The sequence below is a fragment of the Maylandia zebra genome, linkage group LG7 (genome assembly GCF_041146795.1).
Source record: "Maylandia zebra isolate NMK-2024a linkage group LG7, Mzebra_GT3a, whole genome shotgun sequence".
NCBI lineage: Eukaryota > Metazoa > Chordata > Actinopteri > Cichliformes > Cichlidae > Maylandia > Maylandia zebra.
Window position 1 is genome coordinate 31,511,187 of NC_135173.1, and position 16,069 is coordinate 31,527,255.

At 41.6% G+C, this 16,069-nt stretch overlaps 1 protein-coding gene and 2 long non-coding RNA genes across 5 annotated transcripts; 1 reads left to right on the forward strand and 2 right to left on the reverse strand.

Moving 5' to 3' along the window:
- Positions 1-549: 549 nt before the first annotated feature.
- LOC106675360 (single-strand DNA endonuclease ASTE1) lies at positions 550-13,840 on the forward strand. Of its 3 annotated transcripts, none has more exons than XM_076886241.1 (5): positions 550-619; positions 10,288-11,683; positions 11,790-11,994; positions 12,296-12,458; positions 12,539-13,840. In XM_076886241.1, the coding sequence occupies exons 2-5, from the start codon at positions 10,481-10,483 to the stop codon at positions 12,789-12,791; spliced, it is 1,824 nt and encodes a 607-aa protein (XP_076742356.1). In that variant the 5' UTR covers positions 550-619; positions 10,288-10,480; the 3' UTR covers positions 12,792-13,840. The 3 variants fall into 3 exon arrangements, with proteins under 3 accessions (XP_076742356.1, XP_024656008.2, XP_076742355.1); XM_024800240.2 differs by lacking the exon at positions 550-619 and adding an exon at positions 1,933-5,345; XM_076886240.1 differs by lacking the exon at positions 550-619 and having other exon boundaries at positions 7,820-11,683.
- On the reverse strand, positions 958-1,590 carry LOC143419465 (uncharacterized). Its single transcript, XR_013099447.1, has 3 exons — positions 1,481-1,590; positions 1,326-1,398; positions 958-1,041 (listed from the first exon to the last, which is right to left on the reverse strand). It is a non-coding gene; the product is annotated as an uncharacterized LOC143419465 (long non-coding RNA).
- Positions 7,134-7,791, reverse strand: LOC112436178 (uncharacterized). The gene is made up of 3 exons (XR_003024958.2): positions 7,682-7,791; positions 7,527-7,599; positions 7,134-7,242 (listed from the first exon to the last, which is right to left on the reverse strand). It is a non-coding gene; the product is annotated as an uncharacterized LOC112436178 (long non-coding RNA).
- Positions 13,841-16,069: the final 2,229 nt, after the last annotated feature.

Consider the following 16,069-nt stretch of genomic DNA (forward strand, 5'->3'; position numbering starts at 1 on the left):
TTGTTGCAGAATTTGGTTTCAGGTTTAGCAGGTTTAGTGTGTTGATCTTCAAAAAAGTCTTGAAAGTTACAAAGACGTCAAATAAGCGTTGTAAAAATGCTTTATATCTTTCTAGTGCTGAGAGCTCGAAAAGACACTCCTCATCACGCCGCCATCTTGCTCGGCCCCCTTCTCGGGTTAGTGAGTCCTGAGTGATTCGCTTATGCTTACGATTCAGCACAGGAAGGGAGGGGGTGAGTAGCTCAAATGTGCTGTTAGCATGTTAGCAGCGCAATGCTACTGTGAACCGAGGAGCTATTTTCTTGATGTGAGCTTCTACTCAGGGGGTTTTCTTTCAGTTCAGAGCAGAAATGCTTTTGTTACGAAACTGGCTGTTGTTTTTCCCCCCACAATTTTAATTATAAGCTAGATATATTTCTACTAATGGAATTAGTTTGCTAACAGCAACAGGGATGAGTCAGTGAGTCAGTTGGGCTTGTGAATCATGATTCACAAGTCAGTAAAGTGATTCTCGAGTATTGAACGATTCGTTCACGAATCGAACATCACTACTGCTCAGACATTTTGAAGAGTGACTCGTCGGAGCTGCTCGGACTCTCAGCTTCTGCAGACTAAAAAGGTGAGAATCCGCTCGTTATGTCATAGTGATTGTGCAGGTAGGAGAGAGAGGCTGGAGAGACAGAGAGCCAAAGAAGGAAGGAGGACTCAGATAATGTTCAGATAAACTCTGTTTGGAGTTCGTGGCGAAGTGAAAGTGAAACTAAGTGTAACCGAGGACAAGGGATGAGTAAACGGGGCAAAGAAATAATTGATCATTTATTTATTACATAAGTTAAACATACAAATTCCCAGTCGTTTCCAGACAGGACTTACAACACATCCTGCCGATATCCCAGCTGCGCATGAGACTTACCACACAAACTGTGCGAAATAACACTACAACCCGTCACACCCGCTTAGTGACACTGCAATCGTGGCACACACTGCAAACAATTCGGGTCTCAGCGCAGCTGGGAATCAGTGCTATGTATGGCCTGTGATCTGAGAGATAAAGGGAAGTGGCACAAACAATTAAAAATAAAAAAAACAAAAGAGAGGTTAGTCCGCCCTTACAAAACTTACTCTCAATCAATAACCGCCTCTACGGCTGGACGGACTAACCAAAACAAAATTACAAATCAATCAAAAGAACAAAAAAAAGGACAGCAGAGACAGCACAGCTGAAAAACAAACAACATTATCAATTAAAATATTACCCAATAAAATAGCAATTTTATAAAACCATTCAAAATCATGAAACTAAAACAAACACTCAATATACCTACAATATTGATCAGTTTCCCTGCGCGCAGTCGATCTAGGGCTTGATCAATTCTTCTATTAAAATTCGTGGTCACACTAAAAAAGTCCAATGACACATTAAAAAATAGGCACATGCAATAGCAAAAGATCCAAACAAAAAATGGCAAAAGTCTCTTACCGACAGTATACCCACTCGCACCTGAGTGAATTAATTGCCTCTGGTTTTTTCCACAGAAGAGCGCTGACTTCACCCCACACACCCACTACCTTTTCACAGCTCTTCAGCCAATCACCTGGCAGCGAGCAACAAACTGCCAGGTGACACTTGTTACAACCCTCCCCTTCAAAGGGCATCGGCGACCCGACGATGAGCTGAAAAGAGAGCACACTTAAAATTTTGCTCATTTTATAATGGATTGTGGCAATTTAAATGGGTTTGAGTGCTGTCCAGCAGTCTTCCTCATTGACCTACGAGACCCTTGCGTCAAGCTGGCAACATCTTCCTCCCCAGGTTCTAGGTCCCCAGAACAATCCAAATGGGGCACCCCCACATGTGTGGGACTCAACGTCCCTTCCTCCAACACTGCAGAATTGCCTCCATCTCCCTGTTCTGTAAACATCTGTTCCACTTCATCAACCATACTGTTATTTGTGGCCAACATTCCGGTTAGATCATCCTGTTTTGACATTTGTAGGCCACTATCTTGGTCTCCATCCAATTCCCTGATTGGAATGTTTCTCAACTCAGTTCGATGTACTTGTCGAAGTGGACCAGTGTGCCCAGCAGGAGCGACTGAATATACTACGCCATGACCAGGAGGAGGTCGCACTACTTGAAAGGGCGTGGGATCCCAAAAATCTTGAATCTTATTGCGACCTCTTACAGAGTGGTTTCTCATATACACCAAATCGCCCTGCTCCAAATCAGGACTAGCACATTTAGAGGAATTCAAATCTCTCTGAACCCTTCTCCTTTCTAACCGTTGCTGCACAACATCATATGCAGCAGCCAAGGACTTTTGGTGTTCCTGTACCCACTCTTCAAGAGTGACGTCCTCATCAACTTCACTGCCAGCACCCAACCAAAAATCCACTGGCAACCGTGGCTCTCGCCCGAACATCAAATAATATGGAGTCATACCAGTTGACTGATGTACTGTGGTGTTATACGCATATGTGACTTGGGAGAGATGCCGCGGCCACCGGCGCTTTTGTTCAGGAGGCAGGGCACGCAGCAAGTCATGAAGTGTACGATTAAATCGTTCACATTGACCATTACCTTGTGGATGATAGGGTGTCGTCCGACTCTTCTCTATCTTATAAATTTTACACAGCTGTTGCACCAAAGCGCTTTCAAAATTTCGCCCCTGATCAGAATGTATACGGCTTGGAGGCCCAAATAAATGAAACCAATGCTTCACTAAAGCCTCTGCCACTGTACTGGCTCGCTGATCTTTTGTAGGGACAGTCTGAGTATATTTAGAAAAGATGTCAGTCATTACCAAAATATTCTCTTTACCATCAGTTGAGGGTTCAAGTACTGTAAAATCAATTGCCAAAATTTCATGAGGCCGAGATGCAGAAATACTACCCATAAAGGTTTTAATCTTTGGCACAACAGCCTTAGAAAGAACACACCTTTCACAATCTCTGCACCATCTCTCAATATCTGCATACATGTGCGGCCAATAATATCGCGAGCGCACCAACTGCAGTGTACGCTCAACCCCTTGATGGCCATGCTCATCGTGGAGTAAACGAAGGACGCGGCCCTGTAAACACTGTGGCAGCACCAGCTGGTCAACCTCCCTCACTCCATCAGGAGTATGAGTGCAGCGATACAACACAGACTCCCTTTGTTTCATCCGCCCCCATTGACGGACCAATTCCCTCGAACCCTTACCAAGACCATCTCTTTCCTTTGAATCTGGCAACCTGGCCACCTCCCAATACTTTAAGAAGGGACCAATCACAGGGTCTTGTTTCTGTAACGTACAGAGATCAGAGAAAGAACAACCAGGTAAAACGCTTATCTCTGCCTGAACACTGGGAATCATCTCACACTGCACTCCAATATCATTAGATAATGGACCATCCAATTCCATTACAGTTCCATGTAGGCGGGACAATGCGTCTGCATTAGCATTCTGAGCCCCAGGCCGATATTTTATGGTCAAATCAAAAGCGGCCAGCTCTGATGCCCACCTCTGTTCTGTGGCACCTAGCTTTGCCGTGGACAGATGGCTTAGTGGGTTATTATCTGTAAATACAGTGCAACGATGACCCAAAAGATACTCCCTAAACTTTTCAGTGACGGCCCACTTGAGAGCTACAAGCTCAAGCTTCATGGAACTATAATTTCTCATATTCCTCTCTGTAGGCTTTAAGCTCCGACTGGCAAAAGCTATTGGCCGCAATTTACCCTCATACTCCTGGGAAAGCACTGCCCCTAGACCCCCATAGCTTGCATCTACTTCCAATGTAAATGGCTTCTGAAAATCAGCAAAAGCAAGCACTGGTGCAGAAACCAGAGCAGCCTTGAGCTGATGAAAACTTTGTTCACACTCCAAATCCCAAAAATCCAATAACGGTTTTGGGGGGGTCCTACCTTTTCTACCTGGAGGGAGGAGTGCAGAGACCAATCTATGCAAGGGAGCAGCCATGCGTGAAAAACCAGCTATGAATCTCCTATAATAACTAGCAAATCCTAAAAAGGAACGCAGTTCTGCTAGATTGCTGGGCGTTTTCCAATCCCGCACTGCAGCTATTTTATCTGGATCAGTAGAAACTCCTTCGGCAGACACCACATGCCCCAAATATTTCACTTGCCTCTGGAAAAACTGGCACTTGGAGAGTTTCACTTTAAGCCCCTCTTTATCCAGACGAGAGAAGATTTCTTCCAACCGCTCCAAATGCTGTTGCACGGAGGATGAAAAAACAATCACATCATCCAAATACAAAAGCACCGACTGATGTCTGCAATCTCCAAACAAACGCTCCATCAGGCGCTGAAATGTACTGGGTGCATTACACAAACCAAACGGCATGCGGTTGAACTCAAACAAACCAAATGGGGTACAAAATGCAGTTTTAATCTTATCCTTCTCAGCCATTTCCACCTGATTATAACCACTAGCCAGGTCCAAAGTGGAAAACCACTGAGCACCAGTCAAAGCATCCAAGGATTCTTCAATCCTTGGCAGAGGAAATGCATCCTTTCTGGTCTTGGCGTTTAACTGTCTATAATCGACACACATGCGTAGACTTCCATCCTTCTTTTGAACAAGAACTATTGGGGATGAGTACGGACTACTACTTTCTCTGATGATGCGAGCTTGCAGCAGCTGTTTGATATGATCCCTTGCCAGTTCATACTGAGACGGAGGGATTCGCCTGTATGGTTGTCGCACTGGTGTTTCATCTATCAAAGGAATTTCATGAGTGATCAATTTACTACAACCAACATCCAACTCATTCTTGGCAAACACGCCGCTATACTTCTGCAATAAAACTTTTGCTTGCCGTTTCTCGCTCTCCTCAAGACTTTCAAATTCAGGCAAATCCAATTCCGCTGCATTGTCTGCCATTGTATGACTGGAAATATAAGCTGTACAACACTGTGAATTTACAGAGACCTGTATTTCAGAGTTACCCTCTGCTAGCACACTGGCCAGTTGAACTGTAGCAATCACCCGACGAGGTGTCAAATAGACATCAGTTTTACCAACATTAGTAACTGGAACAAAAGCCTCCCCTCCTTCTCCCTTTACCAATGAAGGAGACACCAATAGGCCTTCCGGGAGAAAACCATCATCAGGCCCGAGGGGTTCAATCAAGAGGTCAATAGGTGTATTCACAGGCATCTTTGGACAGGTAACAGGAACATAACTTTGCGTTCCAGCTGGAACACAGAAAGACTTCTTACCCTGTACTCTAACACGATGGGGTTCAGGAGAATTTGCCATGGCCTCCATCATTTGGCAGTATCTCAACGCTCTTCTCCAACCACGTGGCGCAGTCTTCAAAACTGGAGCTTCCCAGAGGTCAGAACCATATTGTTTACACAATTCAGAGTAAAGGGGGTTCAATACATTCATTCCTAACACACCAGGTACAGATATCTTTTTCTGTGCCATGTGGCTATCTGTTGGATCTCCCACAATCAACACCCCTCGACGAGGTAGGTGAATTCCCAGGATTGTAACATCCAACTCAATATACCCAGAATAAGGAATTTGTAGGCCATTAGCTGCTTTAAGTCCCAACCAACCACAGTCTTTAAGCTTTTTATCACTGAGATGAGAAAAGTTATTTTTAAAAGAGCTTTCTGTGATTGTTGTGACCATGGACCCTGTGTCCAGCAAACATGAAATAATAACCCCACCCAAATCAACCTCCCCTTCCAAGCATTCACCAACTAGATGACCGAGTTCTACATTACTGGAGCCTTGCAACCCTCCCACCAGTGTGTGGCTCTGTGCACTGGTGGGTACTAGTTTTCTGCCGCCCCAGTAGTTTGGCCATCAGCCCTAGCTGCTCTTTCATGCTGATTTCCATCAGAATTGGGTAATGTCGGGCAAAATCGGGCAATATGTCCAATTTGCTCACACCTAAAACAAATGGGTTTACCATTCACCGTCCTTCTACGTCGAGAAGTGTGATTGCTAGAAGCAGCCACCTCCTGTGGGTTTAATGCCTTAATGACCAACTCTAATTGTGTCTGTTGGGCTTTAAAAAGGGACACCAACTCAGCATATTCTGATGTTCTAGAATCGACACTTTCACAAGAAGCTTGCATATCTGCAGAGACTGAAACAGACTGATTATATCTAGACCTAAAAGGCTGATTCTCATACTGTGCCATCCACCTGGTCGCTTCGGCTCTCGCCTCACGAATCGTCCACTGTGGGTTGGCATTAATCAAATCTCTCAGCCTGATCCTCAATGTCAGATCTCTAACACCATCACAAAATTGATCACGCAGATCTTTTGAAGCTTTTCTTGCGGCTTCCTCATCCGTTTTAATAATCTGGTCCATTAAGGCCATCAAGGAATGAGAAAAGTCAATTAAGGACTCGCCTTCTAATTGTTTACGATTGAAAAATCTGCGTTGCAAAGAAATGTGGGAATCTAAGCAACTGTACATTTCTTTCAGTGTATCAAAAATTTTCTCAACATTTTCTTTCTGTTCCTTTGGCAAAAACTTTATCTCAGTGCGTGCAGTACCCTCTAAATGGTTAAAAATGATTTGAGCTTGCTCTTTTTCTGTTCTGCCTCTCGTGCGCACAAAGTCTCTCATTTGCTCAATCCACTCATCTAGAGTCAGTGAGCCCATATTGTCCAACTTCCCTGAAAATGTTGGCAACTTTCTATCCTGTTGTACGTATACCACAGGATTGGGTCTCACAGTCTCTGATTCACTTCCTGTAGCTCCTGTTGATGTAGAGGGCCTCTCTGTACCCACAGATGCTGTTTTCAAGTCTCTAAGTTCATTCTCCAACTCCTGTATACGTTGGGCCATTGTTTGTTGCTCGCTTCCCTCCATGATGGCGATCGAGACCTGGCTGCTCCTTCTCTCCAATCTTACAAACCTGTCCCTGCTGTCCTTACAAAATAACAAAACAAAATGGCCACTCCCTTGAAACCTGTCGACAACGCCAAAATGTAACCGAGGACAAGGGATGAGTAAACGGGGCAAAGAAATAATTGATCATTTATTTATTACATAAGTTAAACATACAAATTCCCAGTCGTTTCCAGACAGGACTTACAACACATCCTGCCGATATCCCAGCTGCGCATGAGACTTACCACACAAACTGTGCGAAATAACACTACAACCCGTCACACCCCGCTTAGTGACACTGCAATCGTGGCACACACTGCAAACAATTCGGGTCTCAGCGCAGCTGGGAATCAGTGCTATGTATGGCCTGTGATCTGAGAGATAAAGGGAAGTGGCACAAACAATTAAAAATAAAAAAAACAAAAGAGAGGTTAGTCCGCCCTTACAAAACTTACTCTCAATCAATAACCGCCTCTACGGCTGGACGGACTAACCAAAACAAAATTACAAATCAATCAAAAGAACAAAAAAAAGGACAGCAGAGACAGCACAGCTGAAAAACAAACAACATTATCAATTAAAATATTACCCAATAAAATAGCAATTTTATAAAACCATTCAAAATCATGAAACTAAAACAAACACTCAATATACCTACAATATTGATCAGTTTCCCTGCGCGCAGTCGATCTAGGGCTTGATCAATTCTTCTATTAAAATTCGTGGTCACACTAAAAAAGTCCAATGACACATTAAAAAATAGGCACATGCAATAGCAAAAGATCCAAACAAAAAATGGCAAAAGTCTCTTACCGACAGTATACCCACTCGCACCTGAGTGAATTAATTGCCTCTGGTTTTTTCCACAGAAGAGCGCTGACTTCACCCCACACACCCACTACCTTTTCACAGCTCTTCAGCCAATCACCTGGCAGCGAGCAACAAACTGCCAGGTGACACTTGTTACATAAGCATCAACAAGTGTTTTTTTTTTTGAGTATTTTAGTTTTTTTAAAAACGTTTTTCCTGAAGAGTTTTCAGAGACTGAAAATAGTTTCATAACAGATGTATTCATCTGTACGGGATCTGAGTTTGATCTGCGTCATCACAGCAGGAGCAGGGCTTGCAAAATCGCTAGCCCGACGTCCCGGGGCTAGCGATTTTTCCAGTCGGGCTACCATCTCTGCCCTGCCTGTCGGGCTAATGTAGGAAGGAAAAATATATGTCAATGCTTTTGCATTCTTTCGGAAATGTAGCTGGGTAATTATGTCATTGGCATCGGTGAGCCACTGTCAATATGTGACATATTGAATTCGCGCTTGTTTTTTGCTTTCACTTTGCAATCGCGCGAACTGTGTATAGATAGGGACAGTACTGATTGGTGAGTGATGATAATTTGCACACCAATTCCTCTGACATCGTCTTATTAATCGTTAGCTTACTATGCAAACATGACAAGTGAAATCTCCCGCAGCTTAAACATGTGAGAGGTTGATCGCGCAGAGAATCGCTGAGCGTTATGTGAGTGCGTGTGTAAAAGCAGCAGGATATATATTTTAGTTCTGCTGAGCCAAATAAGACAGGTCAGGGTGAAGAAGTGACAGCCAAAGAAAAGCTTACCACAAAACGGAGAAGTTATGACAAATCAGACTATAAGGCAAAAAGAAAGTGCAGCTTTATGGTTTCATGGACAAAAGAATTTCTGTGGCTGCAATATGACAAGCTATATAATAACCAGTGGTGCACATAAGTGGTCCGCAGGTGCGCATTTGCTGTCAAAATAGTTGCAACACGCGTTTGCGTACATAAGATTTTCTGGAGGAGGACAGACATTTGTTTAGCACTCTTAAAGATGTCGAAGAAGCAAGCTCCTTTAAGCAATTACTTTGGTTTTCCTCCACCTCCAAACAAATGTCAGAAGGAGTCCGAACCACAAAAGAAGCACGTATTCTCGAAAAAGTAGTTGCAGGAGGTGAGCTGGCTTCAAACAAATGATGAACGCACAGAGATGTGGTGCAGAATGTGCCGTGAAAATCCCACTCTAGCGGACAAAAACAGTGCTTTTTATATGGACGCAAACGCGTGTTGCAACTTCTTATCTGGTGCGCATCTTTTATTTTGACAGCGAATGCGCTGCGCACATGCAGACCACTTATGTGCACCCGTGTAAATAACATGATGTTCTGCCGGGTGTGTTGTTGGTTTTCCCTCGATTTCTGAGTCGACAAGCATCTTTGTTACTGGGACCAGTCATTTTAAGAAAGGCCCCCATTAGAACCCATGAGAAATGCAAGAAATGCATTATTGCTCAGTCTGCAATGTCTTTCCCAGAACAAACACCAGTTGCAAATAACATACTAAAAATAAACCTGAAAATCAGTCTAAAACAGCGTACTATGTTGCAAAGAGTGAACTACCACTGGCACAATTTAGCAGTCTTTGCAAACTTCAAAAAGCAAATGGCCTAGATCTTGGTTCCACTTGTCTCTTACCTGTGATTTCAGTGGAAATTTCAAATTCAGGATCTGACACAGACTGATTCATGTCCTACACAGTTCTTACAAGTTCATAGAAATTTCTGTTCAATTAGAACCAAGTATTTGAATTGATGATTGTAATTTTTATACAATGTTGTAATTTGTTTTTCAACAATTTTTTGATTAATGTTTTGTTTCCTTTACAATATTATACTTTAATGTATAATATTGTAAAGGAAACAAAACAGGAAACAAAACATCAATCAAAAAATTGCTCTTTTTTATTCGGGCTACTTAAATTTATTTTGGGCTACAAAAAACTGAAGAGTCCCTGCCCGAAGGGCTACCAGGGATTTTGAAATTTTGCGAGCCCTGAGGAGAGTTAGAAACCTCAGAGCTGGTACACAAAGAGAAACATGTTCAGGCTCTGTATTCACAGATCTTTGCTGTAATAATTTTTGCTGCCCTGAAAACTGATTTTTTTTCTAAGAATTTCCCTGAAAGTTCAGATCCTGTGAAGCATAGCAAGCATAGCCAAGTTCCTTGGTTGCAATTCTGTTAGAAGTGATGATGGTGAAGACAATAAGAGGATGAAGAAATCCCTGCAGAAAATTTTTCAGATAACAGGTCTTAATAAAGTGCCGTCTGAACCAAACAAAGAAATAGAAATATTGTCTGGGCACACAAATGTTTCACCTCCATCGTCCCCTCACATCATCATAACCCGCTCATCTCCATTTCCCATCTTATATGGAAACTAACAAATCATCCTGAATTCAGAATTACTTTGTTTTTCATGGCGTCTGTTGGCACTTTTTGTAAGACCATGTATATCACCTGTTAATAATACATTTTGCTTTGTCCTCTGAATGCTTTGTTACATTTTCTTGTTAGTCAGACTGAACTATTGTAAACGGCAGTAATCTTTTCTTTTTTTTGTAGAAATTTCTGCAAAGTTTCCAGTTGATCAGTCAGGAGGTCGATTCAACATTTTTCCACTGCTTTGAATAGTATTAGAACATCTGGTGGTGCACCCTCACCCTCTGCTGACATCACTGCTAGCATCGACTAATCACCAGACACAAAGGCATTAGCACAATAACCACCGCTCACCTTCACCACACCGTAAGGAATCATGGGGGTTTCAAAGTTAAAGAAAATGCTAGATGATTTGTGTCTCTGTGAAGAGGTTAAAGTAGAAAAAACAGGTCTCATCATTGATGGTGCAGCTCTGTACTATTGTTTGTATTATAACTCTGATCCAAAGCTGGACCAGCGCTGTGGAGGAGATTATCCTGGATTCAAAGATGAGGTCTGTAACTTTTTTAAGACTCTGCAGGACTGTGAAGTCACTCCGTACGTCATCTTGGATGGAGGCTCGGGGCCTGACAAGCACAAAACAGTTGTGTCTCGCCTTGGAAATAGACTAGAAAAAGCAAAGACAATAGCAGAGAGTGAGCCTGACGCTGTGCCAAAAGGATGTAACGTCTTACCACCTCTGGTCAAAGATGTCTTCATAGAAATCTTGAAGGAGAAAGACATAGAGTTTAAACAGTGTTTAGGAGAGGCAGACCCTGAGGTTTTTTCTGCTGCAAATCAGAAACAATGTGCTGTGCTGGCCACTGACACAGATTTCCTTATCTATGATGTGCACAAAGGTTTCCTTCATCTCGACAACTTTGAATGGAAAAGAAAGAAGGATGGCAAGATTCCTGCTAAGCTCTACACACGTTCAAAGTTTTGTGAGCATTTTAAATTGGACCCTGCTCTCATGCCAGTCTTTGCTTCAATAGCAGGAAATGATTATTCAAGATTAGAAGATAGAGGTAGGTTTGCAAGACAATCATCTTCATCTTGTGAGTACAGCATTAAAAGACTGGATGGTATGCTCAGGTTTTTAAGTAAAGTGAATCTGGATGGTTTGAACGACTCACAGAAGAGAGAACGTGCTCTGAGTCAAGCTTTAAGTCATGTTGGTGAAAAAGAGAACAAAACATTCAAACTTGCCATTCAAAAATATGTTGAACCAGAAGAAACAAGTTCTAATCTGCCTTCGTGGATGCATGAAAATATGATGTCTGGAGAACTCACCACTTTCGTCACAAGTGTTGTGGATCAGAAGACTATGATGCTGACTCCAGTTGTGGAGGACTTTTCACAGCACAGTAGTTACACAGCTGCTTACCGTATCAGACAGTACTTCTATGGACTGTTAATTGGAGATAAGATGTGCACTGAATATGACAGGGATAGAGAAGAGATCAAAGACAAGCGTGTCCCATCAATACTCCTCAGCAGTGATGAACAGAAACAACTGCAACTAGAGCGTCTGCATAAGGTACTGAGGTTAATCAATAAATATGTGTTTAATTACTCTGACAGGTCATAGATGTGTTTCCGTGGTACACGTGAGCATCTTGTCTGTGTGGTACCTCTCTGTGCAGGCTCCTGAGGGTTTGCGTCGCAGAGTGTTTGAAGAAGCTCTGCAGGTTCAGACTTCAGCCTTAGAAAACATCCCCGACCAGCTGAAGCTGCCAGTCTGTGTGACTGTTTTCTGGTTCAAGAGGCTACAACACCACCCAAAACCTGAAACTGTCCACTGCCTCCACGCCCTCCTGTTGGGGTTTGTGTTTGACCAACATGGTCCAGGTGAGTCTCACTGGGTAACATGATGGATATTTACAACGAAATGCATAGTTACAAGTCACTTAATTAGGAACACTTGTGACAGCTCTACAGTTTCAGCTCCATAAAGTTGATTATTCGGTTTATTATTCACGGTCAGCTGTCAGCAGGTTAGTCTCTCTGAAAGCAGTCAGCAGATGGACTGTAGTCAGAGTTTCTGTGACAGCAGCAGCACTGATGCTTCCACATCAGCCTGATCAAGAAGACAAACTGCTGCTGGTCTCTGGTTCTGTGTCACTGAAACTTTGTCTTATGTTGTCTGTAGAGGACGAGTTTGAGAGGAAGAGGAAAGCTTTAAAGGATGAAGGTGTGAGTAACTGGCAGCCCCGTGTGGCTCATGCTTTCAGCCAATGGCTGTGCTGCATGAGGCAGAGCCTCCACCTGAACCAGCTGCTGTGTTCCCCTCTACCAGAACCTCAGTGTGCCCGGTAAACACCAGACCAATGATGCGCTCCACAGATGTTTAACACACTTCATCAACTTTAACTGAGATTTTCTGCTTTGTCAGGCTTTACTGTGGACCTCTCCTTCATCGGCTGGCAGATGAAGACGAGATTGAAGAAGTACAGAAAACACTGAGAGGAGAAAAGAAGGAATTATATGAGAATCTAAAGACTGCTTGTAATCCATCTTCTGGAGAGGGATCCTCTCAGTCCTTGATGAGTGCAGCTCCCTCTAATGAGAAGGGATCACAGCAAGTCCAGAAACGCAAGAGGGAAGAAGAGCAGAGAGACTCAAAGCAGAAGAAAACAGATTATTGAGACCAAGTGATGCTGCTGCTCCTGAAGCTCTATTCTGTTACACTTCTTTGTTATTCTCAGAAACTTTGTACCTTTTCTGCTCCCACTTTAGCTGTACTCTGTCTTTTGTATGCTCTGCATTGTCTATACTGAATGTAAATTGCAGAAGCATGGAAAGGAGTGTGAAGGGAATTGAAATTTGGGACAACAAGGCTGCCGATTTAAAGTAAAAGAGAAATTTTTATTTGGCCAAAGAAAAACATGCAAACCAAAATACAAAAGGAAACAAAAGCTAGAGGCCAGAAATACACAGAAATAATCTGATTAATGTGCCACATGTTGTACAAAGCACTTTGAGTGCTCTGGGAGAGTAGAAATATAACAATCAGTCCATTTACCTTTTACATGACGAATGACAGTTCATGGCGGTTTTATGTCACACAGTATCCACAGGAAGTATCATGATGTGCAACAGCAGGTTAAACTCCAGTGAGATTTAGACTGAACATTGATCATCATTTTACTTATTCTGTTTTAACAGCTTTATGTTGTTAAAACAAGTTATGGTGACAATTTGTGTTACTGTGAGATGTTCTCTTCTGTCTTAACTTTCTTTTATCCTGTTTGGTTTTGAATTGTCTCTTGGGTATAAAGCTGTTTCTCCCCCTCACCCCCCTTTCTGCATCCTCAGCATCACTGACCATCCTGAAATAACACAGGTAAGATCACTGCAAATGTTGGGATCAGGAAATCAAGATAAATTTAATGTAGAAGTTGATTTTTTTATCATCCTCATTTTTAACTTAATCATTGAGAAAAGGAAGAATTGCCAAGGGGAAGCAGCTTTTTGTGACGTATAGACGCAGATGTGTTTTTTCCAATATTGTCTATCATTATTTTAGATATTAAGATATATTAAGAACCAGTGTTTGCAATTTTCTTGAACATGGGATTATGTACCCTAACATATCAAGTGTGCTTAAATGAATTGGTCCTGGTGGAATTAATCTATTTGTATTACAACTACAGATAAGACTTGTCTGCATAAAGAAATAAATATTAAAAATACAGTGGTTTTGTTTTTGGCTTTTTAATGAGGGGTCAGCCATGTTGAATTAGCCATATTTATAACAACCTTTTTAGAGAAGTGTGTCAGTGTGCAGCTATTTTACAATAACATCCCCATAACGTCTTTCAGACTAAAATATCTTAAATTTACATTCAGGTTTAAATTTTCCTAAATATGATTCTGCAGTAGTATCCTTTGTGTTACAATGTTACTTCTCTGACTTTAGCTGAACAGATTCTGGAGCTTCATAAATGTGTTTCAGTGTTTGAAACATGGAGAAAATCTGCCTCTTTGTTTTTTTTAAACATATATTTATTGAATTTTGTATTCAGAAACATCCAACACTTTAAACAACTTGAACATATGGCAGTAAGAAAGTACTAAGAACACAAGACATTCAAAAAACAAATAAAAAAATGTTAATAATACTAAAGGAAATTTAAAAAATATAAAATAAAAAAAAAAGTACAGGATAGTCTGTACTGTATACATTCCCAAATTTAGTTGCATATTTTCATTACATTACTCTCTCTCCAGTTCCTCAACGTCCCCGGTCTTTAAAAGCTCCAGAAACATCTTCCAAATATCAAAAAATTCTGATGATCTTTTCCTAACCACATAGGTCAGTTTCTCAAGAACTAAATTTACATTGTTTAACATTGGTCAAAAGAGGGGCCACCAACATTCTTTTAGCATATAGCAATACAACGTTTGGCCTGGAGTAAGCAAAAGTCAACCATCTTTCTCTCTGTCTGAGTTGAAATACAGTCATCTGAATAAATGCCTAAAATACAGACCTTAGGACTTAACCCTTTAAGACCTACCATAGAACCAAGTCCGCCAGAGCTTATATTATATTTTTACATGCTGTAGTGCCATTTTTGGGAGCATTTCAAGTTGCTATACATCAATACATCAATTATAGCCCAGATTTTAATAATATGTATTCATTAAGTCCATAGTAATTACATAAATTGCAAAAAAGTGCAATAAACTACAAAAAAATTGAAAATCGTTTTTGCTTTTTTAACATATATTTCTAGTTAGAGAAATTTAAGAGGCTTATCCCTCAAAACTGTAAATACAAAAAAGTTGCACAAAATAGTTTCCACCACAGGAAATTTATTTTGAGTGCCTTCATAGTTTTATTTTTGAAATACACCAATTTTTATATACTGCAGGAAAAACGAAAATAAATATTATACTGCAAATTTGCAAAAAGGCAGCATATGCATCAAAATAAACTATTTCCAGCAGTGCAATATGAGTCCTAAGCATCCCAGAAAAGACAAAGAAAGTCATAAAGTCAAAGATAACTTTTAAAAACACCAGTATAAGCCCTGAGGCCCTGATGGTAAAAAAAACTACATTTCCGCGAAAACGACGTCACTTCCGGTTTCGGGCAAAAGTTCGCGCTGACGTCTATTCCAACGTAGGAAGTGTTACAAACAGCTGATTGGATCGGCAAAGCGTGTTTCTGGAATATTATGTTTTTGTTGCTGCAAGTGCTTTTTATGCAGTTTTTGCAAAGCTATATGTGGAAGGAAACCGTGACCTAGTTCAAGCTGATGGCATAAGATGTAAGTACATCTCCTCCGGTTTCATATGCAAAAAAAATTATTGCACTAGCTTACGTGGTTGCAGAGCTACCGGGATTTAAAAATAGTTACGCAAAACAGAGCGTGCCCGCTCTGACCGGCTCTAAAGGGTTAATGGGACAGGGAAGATGTGATCTGAGAAATATATTTTAACACTGAGCACCAAAACTTTTGAATCTTTTCACACTCCCACAAACAGTGGTACAATGAACCTTTGTAACCAGTACACTTATAACCAATGTTCCCCCTAAGCTGCGCACGTGCGCAATTGCGCACTGCTGGCACGGTCTCTGCGCACAGAAAATTTGCGTTGCGCACAAAAAAAAAAAGATCTAACCTGATTTGAAATTAAAATTAAAACTTTAACAATTCTGTTTTGCAGTGTTAGTCAGTAAGTGACTGGCTGCTCCTGTATGGGATTACAATGATGCCACCTTATCCCATAGTCCAGCCAATCACGCGATTCACATTCGTATATACGCAGCTAATCAACGTTGACAGGCTATGACAGCGTCCTTATGTGCCGACGCCGGTGTTTTAGCTAGCAAAGCGGCTGATGTGGAGTGAAGCCACGGTAATGACAACGTGTACAACCATTGGAGATGTGAGCAGGACAGACGGAACAATTGACG

What these genes read in the sequence shown, in the direction of transcription:
- LOC106675360 (XM_076886241.1), top strand. Translation starts at nt 10,481, where the DNA reads ATGGGGGTTTCAAAGTTAAAGAAAATGCTAGATGATTTGTGTCTCTGT. An exon ending in GTTTGACCAACATGGTCCAG is followed by an intron (nt 11,995 to 12,295) that starts GTGAGTCTCACT and finishes TGTTGTCTGTAG; the next exon opens with AGGACGAGTTTGAGAGGAAG. An exon ending in CCAGAACCTCAGTGTGCCCG is followed by an intron (nt 12,459 to 12,538) that starts GTAAACACCAGA and finishes CTGCTTTGTCAG; the next exon opens with GCTTTACTGTGGACCTCTCC.